We start from the raw sequence: 18,772 nt of genomic DNA on the forward strand, positions 1-18,772 counted from the left end.
ACCTGGGACCTCGGCGCCGTGAGGCAGCAGTGCTAACCACTGCGCTGCCCCTCTGACACCGAAATGAAAGTCTCCGCAGTGGCAGAGGCTGCCCTTCCCTCTCTCTCTCGAGAGGCGACTGCTGGTGATTCAACCCGAGGGTCGGCACACCTCAGGCAAGGCAGGGCCGGTGCGGGTCTCGAACCCGCGGCTGTCCGCCTCAGTGTTCAGGCGCCCGGCGCAGACAGAGGTACTGGGGCTAACTGCGCACGCGGGGAGAGGCGGGGCGGGGCTAACGCGCATGCGGGGCGGGGCTAACGCGCATGCGGGCAGGGGCGGGGAGGTGGCGGACGGCTCCGCGCGGGACTGCGCATGCGGGGTGACGCTGCGGGGGCGGGTGGGAGGATTGTGGGCCGGCCGGCCGCGGCGCGCACGCAAGGCGGGGTGGCGTCAGGCACGCGCACGCCGTGGGAGCACGGGAGGCGCGCGGACATCTGGCCGGGATCGCGGACGCCCTCCAGGGAGAAAGCGGGAGAGGCGGAGAGGGGGATGTGAGGGAGGGACAGCCGGGGTTCGGGTCAGCGGGCGGGCCCGGGGCGATCGGCAGCAGCGAGGCCGCGGGCAGAGGAGGAGGAGCGGCGGCGGGTTTGCGGCGGCAGCGGCCTGAGTGATCTGGGTGCGGGGCGGGCCTGCCGCTGCTCTGACCCCCTCCTCCCGGCCGGGGCTCAGTGTAGGCCCCGCCGCGCACCGGCCTCCAGTCCCCCTCCACTCCCGCCGGCCCGCTCCCTCCTCCCGGCCTCCTGCCCAAGATGATGTGCGAGGTGATGCCGACCATCAGCGAGGACACGCTGAGCCCGCGGGGCTCGCAGTACGGCGCCGAGACCGAGGCCAACTTCGAGCAGCTGATGGTGAACATGCTGGACGAGCGGGACAAGCTGCTGGAGAGCCTGCGGGAGAGCCAGGACTCGCTGGCCCTGTGTCAGGCCAAGATGCAGGAGGCTTTCCACGACAGGGACTCGCTGCAGAGACAGCTCAACACCGCCTTACCTCAGGTAGGAGGGAGCGAGCCCCCCCCCCCAACAGCAACCCCCCCCCAACAGCAGCAACCCCCCCCCCAACAGCAACCCCCCCCCCCAACAGCAACCCCCCCCCCAACAGCAACCCCCCCCCAACAGCAACCCCCCCCCCCAACAGCAACCCCCCCCCAACAGCAACCCCCCCCAACAGCAACCCCCCCCAACAGCAACCCCCCCCCCAACAGCAACCCCCCCCCAACAGCAACCCCCCCCCCAACAGCAACCCCCCCCCCAACAGCAACCCCCCCCAACAGCAACCCCCCCCCCCAACAGCAACCCCCCCCAACAGCAACCCCCCCCCAACAGCAACCCCCCCCAACAGCAACCCCCCCCAACAGCAACCCCCCCCAACAGCAACCCCCCCCAACAGCAACCCCCCCCAACAGCAACCCCCCCCAACAGCAACCCCCCCCAACAGCAACCCCCCCCAACAGCAACCCCCCCCAACAGCAACCCCCCCCAACAGCAACCCCCCCCAACAGCAACCCCCCCCAACAGCAACCCCCCCCAACAGCAACCCCCCCCCAACAGCATCCGCAACCCCCCCACAGCATCCGCACCCCCCCACACACACCACCCACACCCCACACAGCACCCGCAACCCCCCCACAGCAACCCCCCCAGCAACCCCCCCCACAGCAACAGCACCCCCCCACAGCAACAGCACCCCCCCACAGCATCCGCACCCCCCCCACAGCATCCGCACCCCCCCACACAGCATCCGCACTCCCCCCCACCGCATCCGCACCCCCCCCCCAGCATCCGCACCCCCCCCAGCATCCGCACCCCCCCCAGCATCCGCACCCCCCCCAGCATCCGCACCCCCCCCCCAGCATCCGCACCCCCCCCCACAGCATCCGCACCCCCCCCACAGCATCCGCACCCCCCCCACAGCATCCGCACCCCCCCCACATTTTCCGCACCCCCCCCACATTTTCCGCACCCCCCCCACAGCATCCGCACCCCCCCCACAGCATCCGCACCCCCCCCACAGCAACAGCACCCCCCCACAGCATCCGCACCCCCCCCACAGCATCCGCACCCCCCCCACAGCATCCGCACCCCCCCCACAGCATCCGCACCCCCCCCACAGCATCCGCACCCCCCCCACAGCATCCGCACCCCCCCCACAGCATCCGCACCCCCCCCACAGCATCCGCACCCCCCCCACAGCATCCGCACCCCCCCCCACAGCATCCGCACCCCCCCCACAGCATCCGCACCCCCCCCACAGCATCCGCACCCCCCCCACAGCATCCGCACCCCCCCCACAGCATCCGCACCCCCCCCACAGCATCCGCACCCCCCTCACAGCATCCGCACCCCCCCCACAGCATCCGCACCCCCCCACACAGCATCCGCAGCCCCCCCCCCACAGCAACAGCACCCCCCCCACAGCATCCGCATCCCCCCCACAGCATCCGCACCCCCCCCACAGCATCCGCACCCCCCCACACAGCATCCGCACCCCCCCACACAGCATCCGCAGCCCCCCCACACAGCATCCGCAGCCCCCCCACACAGCATCCGCAGCCCCCCCACACAGCATCCGCAGCCCCCCCACACAGCACCCGCAGCCCCCCCACACAGCACCCGCAGCCCCCCACACAGCACCCGCAGCCCCCCACACAGCACCCGCAGCCCCCCCACACAGCATCCGCAGCCCCCCCACACAGCATCCGCAGCCCCCCCACACAGCATCCGCAGCCCCCCCACACAGCATCCGCAGCCCCCCCCACACAGCATCCGCAGCCCCCCCCACACAGCATCCGCAGCCCCCCCACACAGCATCCGCAGCCCCCCCACACAGCATCCGCACCCCCACACAGCACCCGCACCCCCCACAGCACCCGCACCCCCCCACAGCACCCGCACCTCCCCCGCAGCACCCGCACCCCCCCCGCAGCACCCGCACCCCCCCCGCAGCACCCGCACCCCCCCCCCACACAGCAACCCCCCCCACTCCAGACACCAGACCTTTATTTTTTAAATTTAATAATGTTTATTGTCACAAGTAGTCTTACATTAACACTATAATGAAGTTACAGTGAAAATCCCCTAGTCGCCAAATTCCGCTGCCTGTTTGACACAGAGGGAGAATTCAGAATGTCCAATTCACCTAACAGCACGTCTTTCGGGACTTATGGGAGGAAACCAGAGCACCCGGAGGAAACCCACGCAGATACGGGGAGACCGTGCAGTCTCCAAACCAACCGTGACCCAAGCCAGGAATCGAACCTGGGACCCTGGTGCTGTGAATTAACAACACTGTGCTACCATTACCCCCCCCACCCCACTCCAGACCTTTATCCTCCGCCCCACCCCACAACCCTGACTCCAGACCGTTACTTCTCTTCTCCATCCCCCCTTCACCCTACTGTATCCTATTTTTAAACTTTGGTCCAAAACTATCACAGGAGGAGGAGAGAGGGGGGGGTTGGGTTCTGTAGGCAGACTTTTAGTTGTTGTCTCCCAAATCCAAGTTAATACGTCTGCTCCCCCACCACCAACACACACAAAGAACCATATTTTGTGCAGCTTAATTTAATCCATGTTCTTATAAAGAGGAAGTCTACTTGGGATTGAGAGGGATGTAATTATTTAATTACGAAGCAACCCCTGCAGCACCCCACCCATTACCTTCCCCCAAAGGCTGCTTTTTGGAAGGGCATGGAGTAGGTCGTCTTTTTGTGAACACAATTGCATTTAAGAAAAAAGTGTTCATTTCAAAAAATATTTACACACATCAAATACAAGTTTTTGGTGATTTCAAATGCTGGAAGTCAGTCTCATAGTTATTGTTATAGGATATAAACACCGTTAAACTTTGGGCAAGCTGGTTGTTTACTATCAATGATGCATTGTGATGAGTTTGCTACCTGTTGCATCTAAGCAAGGAGATTTGGTAATCTTGACATTTACATTAAGTCGTTTGTGTTGCCATTCATGCACTTGCTTAATCAGATTGTGCATTGTGTTCACGTTTTTGTTGGAATGTGTTTGTGTTTTTTGTATTGTGTGAAGATGGTTATCCTTCAAATAGAGTTGGACTGTATAGGTTACACAGAAGATGTAAACTGTCATCTGTGGTCTCCTGATTGGAAAGGCATTTGCTGTGGTTTGGAATGTTAAATTTAAATGCTGGATAAAACTTGTACACCACACAAACCCTTTGCAAAGCCTAAAATAGTACATTGTTCTTTAATATATTTGTAAGTGGTTCAGTTCACATTGTCAGATCTGATTCTGGATTTGATTATTGTAGTCATTTGTGTCATAACCAGCAGAGCTAAATTGGCATAATGTATATGTTACAGTTATAACTTGTATTACTAGACTTTGAACAAAATCAGTTTGGTTTTAAATAGATCAGCACAGGAAGTGTTGCACAAACTCTACTTTCTTGAAACAACTGATTGTTTTGTACCTCTTTGATCAATTATTTCTTCCTAAACAAACAGTATTGCACATTTACATAGAAAACTTCTACTTTTATTGCGTTTTGCAATTTGTCTCGGTCATTTCAGGCTTTGGCCACAATTTATTTACAAGTTGCTGGTGTTGGGTCAGTAGAAATAAAAACAAACCTTATCTGTAGCCTTCAGACTTCACCATGTAAGTAATAACATCTTGCGAATAAAGAGATGTGAAAATATAAAGCAATCTGAAGAATTGCAACCCCGTGAATCTGCCCTCGATGCTGGTTGCAACTGCGAACTGTATCTTGAAGATTATTGGCTTAAAAGTGCCCTCTTTTTCTATTTCAATCTTGTGTATACGATTCAGGTTACAGAATCAGCAGATTCTTCAGGGCTAAATGGGTATTGTGTGAAAGGCAGGTTTTTACAATCTCTGAGCAGTTCATTATTTTTGTAAGTTTGTAACCTGAAAGAATGCAATTTAATATTGTAGAAGTGCTTTACAGTCAGCTGGTATTCGTCGCAGATTTAACGACTTGCTTGCATAAACTGCACAGTTGTGTTAAACTAACATGCTATTAGGAATTGTTGGGCTTGTTTTAGGGGCCATGATGTTTTACCCAGTCGATAATAAAATGACAATGGCCTTTGGTGTCGTACATTTCATTTTTAGAAAGGGAAAACATTTGGGGAGACAGATTGAAGTGGTTTTTTTTTTACAAATTGGGAAGCAGTTTTATTTTCTCAAATTGTGGACCTTGTGGTGCTGGGCTACCAGAGGCAACTAACGATATACAGAACTAACTAAAGACGCAACCACACAAGTAGAAGTTGTTCAGAATAATATCACAACAGTATTATTCACCATGCTGAACATTGAATGTAAAGGTGAGCTGATTTTAAGTAGCTGACTGTGAATGCTAGCTCCCCTGGTCCCCCTTATAATAATATAATCTTTATTGTAACAAGTAGGCTTACATTAACACTGCAATGAAGTTTCTTTGAAAATCCCCTAGTCGCCACATTCCGGCGCCTGTTCGGGTACAAAGTGGGAGAATTCAGAATGTCCAAATTACCTAATACCATATCTTTCGGGATTTGTGGGAGGAACCGGAGCACCCGGAGGAAACCCCACGCAGACACTGGACGAACGTGCAAACTCCACCGGGCCCCTGGCACTGAGGCAGCAGTGCTAACCACTACCACCGTGCTGCCATTTACAGTCTTTTCCTTGTCAAATGCTGCTGTTTGGGATCATTCCCATTTATTTGCTGATATTCATTTATACCTCGCTGACTTCCAAGAGCATGGCTGCTGCCTAACTGCTTGTCTATCATTAAATTGTCATGGGCAAGGACTTTTTGCAGCTTCCTCAATACATCAAAAGATGACTAGTTCAGGTTCTTACCAGACGTTCAGTAGCCTAACCCCTGATTTAATCTTTTCTCACCAGCTATTTGCTCAGGCTGCACTATATTGTTTACAACAAACAGTTCACCTACTTTCACTTGAGTATCATTACCTGCTCCTATTGTATGCTGACTGCCTCTGAACCTTCATCAATACCTCTTAACACCTTTGGTTCAACTCTACCAATGCACTTTTTGCTGGCCATTCACGTTTATTTGGTATATTGGTTATCATTCTTTGCCATTATCAGGGTAAAGTGCAACACCCCCATACTATCTCTGCCCTTGTGAACATAATTTCTTGATGTACCAAATTTGAATCCTTGTCGCCTTCTATTGTACAGGTCATCATGGCTTGGCCCATTCCTCCCCCTGCAACCTACATAGCAGTGTGCATTCTGTTTTTTGACTTTTGATCTTTAATGTACCTTCCCTGTGTCTTTGATCGCAGAGCCTGCAGTGACATTTCCCGCTTTATTGCCGCCTGGTGTCCAGTTTTGCCTCTTTCTATTTGCTACATTAAAGATGCCATGATTAACACTTGAGTTGCAATTAAAGAAAATATATTGAAACTCTTTATCACAATGTGTCTCTAACTCTTTATCACAATGGTGCTGCCAATGTGTTTCCCATCTCATAGACTTTCCAAGAATTTGGGTAATAATACACATGGCAGATCAGCATTGAATACTTTGTGTAAATGACAGAAAAAATGATTAATGAAATGAAAATCAAGACAAAATTCCCAAAGATCTTCTGCAACTGAATTGCACACGATGGTTTCTTTGGAACTGCAGAATCCTTTGTAAATGCATGTCGTTTTCAGTCATGGCAACCTTTTAAAGTGTGATGCGCAACCTGAGGTGATCGGTAACTGACTGCTGTAATAAGAATTAAGTCTGGAGAAATTAATTGGTCAGGCAGCATCTATGGAGGGAAACAGAGTTCACAGTTTTGGCCCATTACCTTTCACCATAACTGAAGAAAGACACAAATGTTTGGGTTTATAAGCCAGTGAAAGGGGCGAGGGGGGCAGAAAGAACAAAGAAGGTGGTTCATGATGGTGTCAAAGCTTTTGTTAATGGTAATTCATTGTTTACATCGAAGTACATGTTTGGAAATGCTGGTTTACTCCAAAGCCAAATAATAGTAATGTATTGTTTATGGGCAGGACATATGAGTCACAATTGTTGTGATGCAAGAAGCCTGTTTTGCATGAAGTACCAGATCCTGGCAAATGTTGTACAATATTTAGGTGTGACGTAGCTGAGGTTCTGTTGACAGTTATGCACCAGTTAATGAGGTGACTGGAGAGCAACACATCTTTGAAGACTCTTGCATTTATCATGTTAGATAAACTGCTTCAGGCATTTGCTGCCAATTAAAATTGAAGTTTGCTCTTGCATAAACGTCAGTGCAGTTTGATCTCTGTTTAACAGGGTGACAGGTGAACTTATAGAGTACAAATATCATGTCAGGTAGAATGGTATCTTTTTGAAGTGCGAAATCCCATTGCTGTTAATGTACGGTTGGAACTCTGGTAGTTTATGCTGCAGTTTTAAGGTTTTTCAGAAATGCTGCACAAGAATTAAAAATTTTTTTAAAAAAAATAAATAAATTTAGAGTACCCAATTATGTTTTTCCAATTAAGGGGCAATTTAGCATAGCTAATTAATCTACCCTGCACATCTTTGGGTTGTGGGGGCGAAACCCACGCAAACACGAGGAGAATGTGCAAACTCCACACAGACAGTGATCCAGAGCCGGGATCGAACCTGGGACCTCTGCGCCGTGAGGCAGCAGGGCTAACCCACTGCGCCACTGTGCTGCCCTGCACAAGAATTTTAAAGAAAAATGTAGGATAACAATGAGCAAATTCCCTTCTGGCTTTTTTGTTTGTTGAAACAAAAACAAATTGGATGAATTTTCTTTCTTGCAGTCTGTTCTATGAGACAGTATTGTGCAGTCTGCATTTTACATTTGAGTGTCCGTGCAATCTGCCGTTGCAATTGCACTACAAAACCGATGTCCTGTTCACTTTTTGAATGGTAATGTGGAAAACGGTTGTGCATTTGGCAAATTCATATTTCTAAAGCAACTGTTTGATTCATCAATTTGGTGGCAATCCTATGCCCTGTGTACTGTGTGGAAGGGCATTAACAGTGCACTCATACAGATTTATTTTAGGTGCAAAGCAGTTTCCGCTTTGGTCGATGCTAAACGTGTGTATATTGCTTATGAAAGACGCATTCCTTAACGGAGTCTCTGTTCTGATGTCCGATCCAGCCAAGGTTAAGGGTGCATTTTTATGCTTTAACAGCAATTTTGGAATAAAAGAAAGCTTAGTTTATACCAGCACACCCAGCTCCCTTCTCCAGCAGTGGAATCATAAAATACAGAATATCTGGACCTGCAATTGTGAAAGAATATTTGGATCTGCAGCTCTGTTATCTGAAAAAGGCAGCTGGATTTAATATAAAAGTATAGTGGATCGTGGTATAGGAGATGGCCCTATTTTACTGGTTTCAAAAATCATGTTTTTTCATGAATTCCGCATATAATTGACACTTTTTTAACTACAGTTTTATTCTCATTAGCAGTCAGCCTTAATTTTTCACCCCACAAATGTATGTTTTACTTACATTACTGTATAACTGGATCAAGTAGGTGACGTAGACTGTGTTGTGAAGATGTGTGGGAATTTAAGACAAGACCTTACAGAGCAGACAAAAGAGAGAAATGAGTCTTCCAACAAAAGGGATGAAGTATGAAGCTGGTTTCAAGCTGAAAGTCATAAGATTTGCTAACTCGTCTAATAACTGCTTCAGTGAAGGAATTCGGTGTCCTTGAAATTAAGTGGTGTGAGAATGGAAGGGCAAGGAATCTGCCCTGAAAAAGATGCCCAAGGCCAACTGTGTCATGTGAGCAGGGACTTGGCACCGGCCTGATCTTAGAATGTTTTGGATTGGGTCCTCAAATCATCAGATTGTTACATTGGCACCAGAAATACAGTGTGTGTATACTCTCCTAAATGGACTAAATCAAACCATGAGTCCAGCAAAGACTTCAGAGAAGCAGCCAGTTGTTGTAACTGTTCTATGGGACAAAATGTCTAGTGTTGCAGCAGGAGGTTATGCGCTTTGGAAGGGGGAATTTAGGCATAGACTATTTTCTAAATGGAGAAATCAGAAGCACAAAGGGTCTTGGGAGTCCGTGTTCACGATTCTCTTAAGGTTGACGTGCAGGTTCAGTTAAGAAGGCAAATGCAATGTTAGCATTCATGTCAAGAGTGCTAGAATACAAGACCAGGCATATACTTCTGAGGCTGTATAAAGCTCTGGTCAGACCCTATTTGGAATATTGTGAGCAGTTTTGGGCCCCGCATCTAAGGAAGGATGTGCTGGCCTTGGAAAGGGTCCAGAGGAGGTTCACAAGAATGATCCCTGGAATGAAGAACCTGTCGTATGAGGAACGGTTGAGGACTCTGGGTCTGTACTCGTTGGAGTTTAGAAGGATGAGGGGGGATCTTATTGAAACTTACAGGATACTATGAGGCCTTGATAGAGTGGACGTGGATAGGATGTTTCCACTTGTAGGAAAAACTAGAACCAGAGGACACAATCTCAGACTAAAGCGACGATCCTTTAAAACAGATGCGGAAGACTTTCTTCAGCCAGAGGGTGGTGAATCTGTGCAACTCTTTGCAGAAGGCTGTGGAGGCCAAATCACTGAGCATCTTTAAGCCAGAGATAGATTCTTGATTAATGAGGGGATCAGGGGTTATGGGGAGAAGGCAGGAGAATGGGGATGAGATAATATCAGCCATGATTGAATGGCGGAGCAGACTCGATTACTCTTATGGTCTAATAATAGCTCCGAGACTACCAAGAAACCTCAATGCCAAAGTTTCCAGCAACATGGGCACCCATTATGTCGCATTGGCAACCTGGAAGAAATGCCAAAAAATCTTGATATGCCAAACTAGAGTGGAAAGCCTCAATACCCGTTCTCGTGTAAAACACCACACATGAGAACACAAGATGGTACGAGGGAGCCTGTATGATCGACATAGTGAAATTACAAGTTTATGGTAACTTTCAGATGTAAAACCATGCCAAAATTCAAGTTCTCTGCAGGAGCTTTTGTGCATATCCTTGACAACAGTTGGATGAATGAGGATGGAGTGAGAACAAAGAAATGTACAGCACAGGAACAGGCCCTTCGGCCCTCCAAGCCCGTGCTGACCATGCTGCCTGACTAAACTACAATCTTCTACACTTCCTGGGTCCGTATCCCTCTATTCCCATCCTATTCATGTATTTGTCAAGATGCCCCTTAAATGTCACTATCGTCCCTGCTTCCACCACCTCCTCCGGTAGCGAGTTCCAGGCACCCACTACCCTCTGCGTAAAAAACGTGCCTCGTACATCTACTCTAAACCTTGCCCTTCTCACCTTAAACCTATGCCCCCTAGTAATTGACCCCTCTACCCTGGGGAAAAGCCTCTGACTATCCACTCTGTCTATGCCCCTCATAATTTTGTAGACCTCTATCAGGTCTCCCCTCAACCTCCTTCGTTCCAGTGAGAACAAACCAAGTTTATTCAACCGCTCCTCATAGCTAATGCCCTCCATACCAGGCAACATTCTGGTAAATCTCTTCTGCACCCTCTCTAAAGCCTCCACATCCTTCTGGTAGTGTGGCGACCAGAATTGAACACTATACTCCAAGTGTGGCCTAACTAAGGTTCTATACATTTGCAACATGACTTGCCAATTCTTATACTCAATGCCCCGGCCAATGAAGGCAAGCATGCCGTATGCCTTCTTGACTACCTTCTCCACCTGTGTTGCCCCTTTCAATGACCTGTGGACCTGTACTCCTAGATCTCTTTGACTTTCAATACTCTTGAGGGTTCTACCATTCACTGTATATTCCCTACCTGCATTAGACCTTCCAAAATGCATTACCTCACATTTGTCCGGATTAACCTCCATCTGCCATCTCTCCGCCCAAGTCTCCAAACAATCTAAACATTTTGAAATGAAAATCGCTTATTGTCACAAGTAGGCTTCAAATGAAGTTACTGTGAAAAGCCAATCCAAACAATGAGGTTGCACATTGATAATGTATGGAATAACATTCCCAGTGGCCTACACACACAATATGGCTTATTCACATGGGACATATTCAGATCCCACTTAACTGGTTAACATCGGTCAATCCCCATTTTGGAAGGATTTTTGGAGGTACCAAATGTTAAATTATACATTGATCTAGGGTTGTTTAAATTTCAGCCCAAGTTTAATCCAACTCTGAACCAAATGATTTCTCCTATGGACTTTTCATCTTAACCGGAATTCAACTTAGTATGTTGGATTAGCACTTGCATGCGTCAGCAGCACTTTCACACCACAAGAAACCTGTTTTTAAGAAGACACCAGGAGCTGGTTTAGCACAGGGCTAAAGAGCTGGCTTTTAAAGCAGGCCAGCAGCGCGGGTTCAATTCCCGTACCAGCCTCCCCGAACAGGCGCCAGAATGTGGCGACTAGGGGCTTTTCACAGTAACTTCATTTGAAGCCTACTTGTGACAATAAGCGATTTTCATTTCAAAATGTTGGAAATATTATTCAAGGTCAGGTAGCATCTGTAGAGTATGTGAATTAAGGTTTCAATTCTGACGGAAGACCTGCTTTTTTCCAACGTTGTGGTTTTATTTCAGTTTTCCAGCAATCGCAGTGCTTTATATTAGTTTTATATCACCTGTTAAAAGGGATTTTGAACCTTGCATTTTAGGAAAAGTGTTTTGAAATTGGATTGTACCTTCAGGATTATTAGGGAAAGCCATAGTATATTTTTTTAAGGGAACGGTTGGCTAATGCAACAGTGAAAAAGTTGGGAAATGGTAGGAAGCAGGAGAAAGGGAAACGCTATTTTAACCGTGTGGCTTTAGAAATCATAGTTTTAAATTATGGATTAGATGGGCAGGTAGGATTCCTTGCAAGTTGCTGATTATGGTGTGGGGGATGGGAGGAAGAATCTGTCGAAAGAAAAGGCAGACAAGGGTGTTACAGCAGGCAGCCTGTTCAGTGCCTCCAGTTCTCTGCTGAAGTTGAAAGACAACCCCATCTGTGCACAATAAAGCATTGATTTATATTAAATTATTTTTGTATTTTGATTTTACTGCAAAGGAGTTCAGTGCCGAGCAGAAAGCTTGCACTGTATCTGAAAAAAAAACTCCCAAGGTAGTTGAAGTGGGAAATGAGTTGAGCACAGAGCTGATTGTTGATAGTAAAAAGTCTTTCTTTGTTAGAAAGTCAAATCAGCTGTTTGCTCTGTGGATTAGATACTATTTGGGTAATGCTGATTCAGGCTAAATCAGTGGCTAAATATTTTTCAGTTCAGTCAGTTTCAATGTAACTTGCTTTATAAATGCTTTTATATTGCCACACTGCTCTTAGTGCCACCAATAATAAAGCAAACGTACTACATTTCCCATAGCCAGGAAGACCCAGTTGAACTGACAGCAGTAATACAAAAGTATACAAAAGCAGACTTACTTTGCCGCTGATTTGAATATATATCCCTGATAGAAAAGTAAGAAACGTAGAAAAAAATAGGAGCAGGAGGAGACTCTTCGGCCCTTCAAGCCCGCTCCACCATTAACTATGATCATGGCTGATCGTCCAATTCAATAACCTAATCCTGCTTTTCTCCCATATCCCCTTCACCCTAAGTGCCATATCTAACTGCTTCTTGAACCATACAATGTTTTGGACTCAACTATTTCCTGTGGTAACGAGTTCCACAGGCTCACCACTCTCTGGGTGAAGACATTTCTCCTCATCTCTGTCCTAAATGGTCGACCCCGTATCCTCAGACTGTGACCCCTGGTTCTGGACACACCTACCATCGGGAACATCCTTCTTGCATCTGCCTTGTCCAAGAATTTGATAGGAACGGTGTATCTGTTTACGTCGTACTTGTTTGAATTTGCTTAAATCCATTTTATAACCAGTTTGCAAACTGGGCTTTCTTAACCTTAAAATGTATAATGGTGCAAATTAGCACCAGGTTGAACCAGAAAGCCTTTCAAATCAATAGCAATCTAAATTGTAGTATGCTAAAGTCAGGGTTACTACTGTATTCATGAAGTCAGGGTTTTAAAAATCTATCGCTTATCTGGGTTATAATTTCTGTTCCCTATATGTTCTATAAAATTGGTATTTTTCTCTTTGTTGAAAACTTTCATTAAGAACATTAATTGAATAGTTAGGCTTGTAGTGCAAATATAGCTTTGTTGTCACAAGAGAGAGCAACTCTTGTTGGTCTCCTGGCAGAATAAACTATTGGAAAACTTTGTCTTTTTCAGGAATATATGTTTTGTCAAGCTAATATAATTTGGCTGAGGTAGTGGCTTTGCATCAGTTGATTTTGATGTCACTCCCTTTTGTGTTACATATTTAATGGATTTTCTCACCAGTACTATTGTAAGGTACTGGAAAAGATTCATTGCCAATCTTATTTCCCTCACAAGGTAAGATGGGGGATGTGGATGACTTTTCAAAAGCCTTTGTTATATTCAAGTCAGCAGCTGGTATTTATATGGTTGTGCAAATAGGAATAAATTTGGTTCCATGATGTTTGTCAGTATTTTTTCTTGCACAGGTTCTTTTTGGTTCAGCACCGATGGAAGTTGGGAGATGAATAGATGTCCAGCAGTTTTAAAAAGTTAAATAATTGAGAAGGCAGACTATTATATCGTGTATTTCATAGGCCATGTTTAAAATGTCTTTTTATTCTTTCACGGGATGTGAGCATTGCCAGCTTGGCGAGCCGTTATTGTTCATCTCTAATTGTCTTCAGGAGGTGGGTTTGGGCCACCTTCGTGAAGCACTACAGTCCACGTTCTGCAGCTGTACCCATATTGATGTTCGGAAGGAATTTCATAGAATTTACAGTGCTGAAGGAGGCCATTCGGCCCATCGAGTCTGCACCAGCCCTTAGAAAGAGCACTCTACCCAAGCCCACACCTCCACCCTATCCCCGTAACCCCACATAACCTTTTTGGACACTATCGGCAATTTAGCATGGCCAATCCACCTGACCCGCACAACTTTGGACTGTGGGAGGAAATCGGAGCACCCGGAGAAACCCACGCAGACACGGAGAGAATGTGCAGACTCCGCACAGACAGTGACCCAAGCCAGAAATAGAACCTGGGACCCTAGAGCTGTGAAGCAACTGTGCTAACCACTGCACTACCGTGCTGCACAAGGAAGTTCCAGGAATTTGACCCAGTGACGGTACAGGAACGACAATATATTTTCAAGTCAGGATGGTGCATGACTTGGAGGGGGACTTGCAGATGGTGGTGTTACCATGCATCTACCGCTCTTTTCCTTCTAGGTGGTAAAGATGCAGGTTTGGAAGAGCCTAGGTGAGTTGCTGTAGTGCATCTCGTAGATGGTACACAGGTATTGGGCTGCTTTGCCCTGGATATTTGGCCCATGCAGTACAAAACAGTCGATCCAGTGTTATTGGAACTGCACTCGTGTGGCAATTGCGGTGTATTCCATCACATTCCTGACTTGTGCTTTGTAGATGATGGATGGGCTTTGGGGGCCCAGGAGTTGAGTTACTCACCACAGGATTCCCAGCCTCTGACGTGTTCTTGTAGCTACTGTATTTATGTGGCTGGTCCAGTTTAGTTTATCGTCAATGGTAAATCCCAGGATGTTGATGGTTGGGGTTTTAGCAATAGTATTGTCATTGAGTGTCAAGTGGAGATGGTTAGATTCATTCTTCTAGGAGATGGTTTCTTGATATCATGTGGAGTGAATCAAATTTGATGATAAACTGGTATCTGTGATTGTGGGTACTAAAACAAAATACCTCTCTCAAGTCGGAGCCACTTCGCGGAAATGCCCTCTGTGTCCTTGAGGGGTTTCCTGTATTGGCTGCTGCTGTACACCTTGCACCTCCTTGCCCTCACCTGTCACTCAGACGCATTGGCTGCCTTATTGCCGTCCAGTGGCGGAGATCCCCACTGGAGGTCCCTCTATGGTGGAGTCCACCCCATAATCTTGGGGACCTGAGGTAGAGAGTGTTGCATAGCAGTACCATACAACCATCCTTTGCACCGGTGCATGACTCCCAAGATGTCTGCCTTTTTATTTGAGGCCTTGTGGAGTCCATGGACCACATCTACGTTACATGTTTTAGGCTGCACCCTCTTCTCAGCTTCTTATCAAACCTTTTATTAAAGTTTGTTTGCGCTTCAGTCCCACACTGCTGATCTACAGGTACCCGTTGCGTAGAGGGGCCTGGCAAAACTTGCCATTAATAGATCCAGGCAGCAGGCAATCGAGGAGGTCACCCAGTCTGACTCTCTGTCCCTCTTCCGCGGCGTCATTCTTGGCCAGATGTCCCTGGAGAGGGAGCATGCGGCACCATTAGGGCTTTTCATGCCTGGTGGGCACCGCAGGGTCTAAGGTGCTTTATATACCCCTTTATTCACATTTTGGTATGAGTTTCGAAGTTTTAGTTGATCTTTGTTTAGTTTGGACAGTGCCCCATAAGGAGCGGCCACTTTTTTGATTTTGTCCCTTAAATTTGTTTACTTTTGTTTAATTAGTTGGAACTTAAAATAGCTCAGGAGTCAGGAGGGGGCCAAGTTGGATCATCCACTGAGCACTTTTGGCTGGAGATGGCTGCAAATAGTTCAGAATTGTATTTTGCATAAATTGGATATTTGTGGAGTCACCTTTCAGTTGTTTTAATTGTCCGCTATCATTTGCGACTGGATGAGGCAGTACTGCAGAGCTTGGATCTGAAATGTTGGTTGTGGGATTGCTTTGATCTCTGCCACATTCTGCTTTTTCTGTTTGTCATGCAGGTAATCCTGTATTGTAGCTCCACCAGGTTGACACCTTGGTTTTTAGATATTCCTGATGTTGCTCTTGACATGCTCTCTTGCAGTATTCGTTGAACCAAGGTTGATCTCTAGTTTGCTAATGATAGGGTGTGGGTATGTTTGGCCATGAGATTACAGATTGTGGTTGAATACAACTTTGTTGCTCTGAATGGTCGACTGCCTCATGGATCCCTAATTTTGAGTTGCATATAGTGAGTTTTTTAAGATTCAGAGTTAATTCCTGATCTGGAAAGTCCTGTGACTTCAGTGATGTGTGATGAACATGCCATAGACTAACAGTGGGTTAAATTGTAGGGTTGTAGCAAGTTATCTAAGCTAACTTTTAAAATGTTACCCATTTTTTAATTGTTGGTATGCCAGTCAGAATTACAACATTAGCAATTCTACTGCTAGCACCAAGTAAATTAACTTTGATTCCATTCGGCACATCAAGGCTGCACTGACCCTTCCAAAGAGCACTCTACCTAGCCCTGCTCCCCTGGCCTATCCCTGTAACCGCACGCATTGATCATGGCCAATCCACCAAACCTGCACATCTTTGGACTGTGGGAGGAAACCGGAGCACGCGAAGGAAACCCACGTAGACACGGGGAGAACATACAGACTCCGCACAGGGAGTGACCCAAGGCCAGTAGTGAACCCAGATCCCTGGTGCTGACAGGCAGCAGTGCTAACCAGTGTGCCACCATGCTGCCCCTCATTAATCTTCTCTTTTCTCTCAATCCTCTAAATTCATAGGAAGTGACATTTCACATTTGATGTGATAATCTGAAATATGCTACAAAATATTAACCTCTTGCTCTCTCTCTCCACATACCCTCGTGTTCTCTTCACCTTCCACTTGACTTGGTATACAGATACAATTGAGGTGAAAACCTCAGGATTACAAATCTTAATGCCAGGTAGTGACTACAGTTACTATGCCATCAGTGGCTTGCTGTAGATGCAGTGCATATGAAATAGGAGCAGGAGTGGGCCATTTGGTCCTTCAAGCCTGCTCCATCATTCGACTAGATCCTGCTGATCTGCCTCAGCATCATTTTACTGCACTCCTCATTTCCCTTGTTAACTTTAGTACCTAGAAATCCTTTGACCTCTGCCTCGAATATACTCAATGACTGAGCCTCCCCAGCCCACTGGGGTAGAGAAATCCAAAGGACCACCATCCTCTTGAGTGAAAAAAATCATCTTAGCCTTAAATGGCCTTCCTCTTATTCTGAGACGGTGTCCCCGGTTCTTGAGCCCCCTGTCTCAACCAGGGGAAAATTCCTGCACCTACCCTGTCGAGCCCCGTAAGAATTTTGCATGGTTAGTTTGGGGGATTTTTGTTAAACCTCTTAACGTTTAAAATAAGTCACTGAAACTGAATGAGGCCAATAGCTTTCCAAGTTGCAAACCTGAGACCTATAACTTGCACCACAAATCTGGTAGCTGCATAGACCTGATTTCCATTGGTAATTTTAATTTCTTGTTTTACAAATTAGGCCAAGTTATTATTTTCTAAAAGAGACAACAGGGAAAATTATCATCAGTAAGTCACTGAAGGCTAACATGCAGTTGCAGCAAGCAATTAGAAAGGCCAATGGTAGGTTAGTCTTTATTGCAAGAGGGTTGAGTACAGGAATAGCAATGCCCTACTGCAATTGTACAGAACCTCTGTTTGACTGCACTTGGGAATGCTGTATGCAGTTTTGGTCCTCTTACCCTAGAAAGGATTTTGTTGTCATGGCGGGCATGCAGTGGAGGTTCATGGGATAGTAGGACTATCCTTTGAAGAGATTAGAAAAACTGGGCCTGTATTCTGTAGAATTTTGGAAAATGAGAGATGATCGCATTGAAACATGGAAAATGCTAAAGGGATAGACGGAATAGATGTTGGTAAGATGTTTGGGGAGTCTAGGACCAGAGGATACAGAATTGATGCAGTGCAGAAGGAGGCTATTTGCCCATCATGTCTGCACTAGTTCTCCAAATGAGCATTATGACTCAGCGCCATTCCCCTGCCGTTTCCCCGTACCCCTGCACAGCAGGGTCGCACAGGAGTTAGCACTGTTGCTTCATAGCGGCAGGGTCCCAGGTTCGATTCCCGGCTTGGGTCACTGTCTGTGCGGAGTCTGCAAGTTCTCCCATGTCTGCGTGGGTTTCTTCCGGGCGCTCTGGTTTCCTCCCACAAGTCCTGAAAGATGTGCTTGTTAGGTGAATTGGACATTTCTAATTCTCCCTCAGTGTACCCGAACAGGCGCCGGAATGTGGCGACTAGGGAATTTTCACAGTAACTTCATTGCAGTGTTAATGTAAGCCTACTTGTGACAATAATAAAGATTATATTCAAATAATCATCTGATGTCCTCTTGAATGCCTCAGCTGAACCTGTCTCCACCACACTTCAGTCAGCGCATTCCAGACCTCAACCATTTGCTTTGTGAAAAAGTTATTTCTCACATCATATTTGCTTCTTTTGCAAATCACTTTAAATCTGTGCCTTCTTGTTCTCGATCCTTTACGAGCGGAAACAGTTTTACTCATCTCCTCTGTTGAACCCCCTCTTGATTTTGAACACCTCCATCAAATCTCCTCTTGGCCTCCTTCTCTCCAGAAGGACAACGGTCCCAAACTTCTCCAATCTATCTTGATAACTGATGTTTCTCATCGTGGGAAACATTCTTGTAAACCTCTTCTTCACGCTCTCCAAAGTGTTCACATCCTTCCTAGAATTTCCCAGAATTTTACACTCTACTCCAGCTAAGATCTAACTAGTGTCTGTTATAAGTTCAGCATAAACACCTTGCTCGTGTACTCTATACCAGTATTAATAAAGCCCAGGATACAATGATTTATTAACTGCTCTCTCCACCTATTCTACTTTCAATTAAGGTACCTGCTGATATAAGCCCTGCATTTCCGTAAGAATTATATTTTATATACGCCATTTCAAAATATGGGCGAAGCCAC

General features: G+C 47.1%; 1 protein-coding gene across 9 annotated transcripts in view; it reads left to right on the forward strand.

Annotated features, from left to right (window-relative positions):
• Positions 1-537: 537 nt before the first annotated feature.
• Positions 538-18,772, forward strand: part of LOC140384757 (liprin-alpha-1-like) — a 227,329-nt gene continuing 209,094 nt past the window's right edge. For 3 of the 9 annotated variants that reach the window (XM_072466743.1, XM_072466745.1, XM_072466748.1), the window contains exon 1: positions 540-1,031. In XM_072466743.1, the coding sequence (XP_072322844.1) occupies positions 789-1,031 (243 nt within the window). In that variant the 5' untranslated portion in view covers positions 540-788. Of the gene's footprint in view, positions 1,032-18,772 lie in introns of all 9 variants that reach the window. The other 6 variants (XM_072466747.1, XM_072466744.1, XM_072466751.1 and 3 more) reach the window with 5 other exon arrangements.

The sequence above is a fragment of the Scyliorhinus torazame genome, chromosome 10, assembly GCF_047496885.1.
Source record: "Scyliorhinus torazame isolate Kashiwa2021f chromosome 10, sScyTor2.1, whole genome shotgun sequence".
Classification (NCBI taxonomy): domain Eukaryota; kingdom Metazoa; phylum Chordata; class Chondrichthyes; order Carcharhiniformes; family Scyliorhinidae; genus Scyliorhinus; species Scyliorhinus torazame.